The 1,062-nt window shown below is 36.2% G+C and overlaps 1 protein-coding gene across 1 annotated transcript in view; it reads left to right on the forward strand.

Annotated features, from left to right (window-relative positions):
* Positions 1-811, forward strand: part of urb1 (URB1 ribosome biogenesis homolog) — a 51,816-nt gene extending 51,005 nt beyond the window's left edge. Inside the window, exon 42 of the mRNA XM_016443415.1 lies at positions 558-811. Within this exon, the coding sequence (XP_016298901.1) occupies positions 558-730 (173 nt within the window). The 3' untranslated portion in view covers positions 731-811. The remainder of the gene's footprint in view (positions 1-557) is intronic.
* The last annotated feature ends 251 nt before the right edge of the window (positions 812-1,062 follow it).

Consider the following 1,062-nt stretch of genomic DNA (forward strand, 5'->3'; position numbering starts at 1 on the left):
CCTACATCTTGGATGCCCTGGGGGTAAGCAGATAAACATCACATTTTCATTTTTGGGTGAACTATCCCTTTAAGCCCCGTTTATGCCAAGAACGATAACTATAAAGAAAACTATATTAGCGTCCACACCAGCGAACGATATCGTCTGTTTATTCTAAGCGCACACGCGTCTGCTGCTTTAAATTCTCGAGCTATAGCAAGATGGATTCTGATTGGCTGTCAATGTTTATATCGTTCATCAGCTGGAAAAAATCGTTCTGAAAGTGATTCCAATGATATCGTTTCTCTGTGCTTTTATCGTTATAGTTATGGTGTGGACTCGGCTATTCTTTAATATTGAGAACGATTTTTAGAACTATATCTTTATCGTTATCTTTATAGTTATCGTGCTTGGTGTGAACGGGCGTTTACACGTTCTTTTTTTTCGAATCTCATATAGTACTACTATAGTCTCTATAGTAGAACGTTGAAAAAGTGTGATAAGCTCTATAATCTCTATATCCTGCATTTTTTGTCTTTTTCCACTGATGTGATGTTGTTTGTTTGTTTTGTTGACAGAAAGCGGACTGAAATTGCTCTCGCTGTACATCTATGAGCTCTGGAGTGGAGCGCGGTCACCTGACCTCCTGCTGTCCCATGCCAGACATCTGTGCTACAGGACAGGCATCAGAAAGCCCAAACCTCACGTCCTGCGCATGTGTGAAGACATTCTGTCTGCGGTTGAATCATGACATGCAATACAAAATAGGAATAAATAAAAGTTGAGTGGATCTTTTTGTAGTTTTATAGTAGTTTAAAAAAAAAAAAAAAAAGTCAAACAGGTTGTGTGAATAATTTTGTCAAATTGACTTAGTACAATGATTGTAAGGAAATGTAATTATATAGCACATTTTTAGTAGTTCTTCACTGATACTGACACGTCCCCATTGAGAATATCAGATGAAAACCATGCCAAAATCTAGAATATATTCTCATTATTTGTAGTTAAAATTCAGTGAATGTTGTATGAAATGCGTTTTAATTTCAGAAATTGTATGTACACCTAATTTTTCATCATTAAATT

The sequence above is a fragment of the Sinocyclocheilus anshuiensis genome, unplaced genomic scaffold (genome assembly GCF_001515605.1).
Source record: "Sinocyclocheilus anshuiensis isolate Anshui unplaced genomic scaffold, SAMN03320099.WGS_v1.1 scaffold1421, whole genome shotgun sequence".
NCBI classification, from domain to species: Eukaryota; Metazoa; Chordata; class Actinopteri; order Cypriniformes; family Cyprinidae; genus Sinocyclocheilus; species Sinocyclocheilus anshuiensis.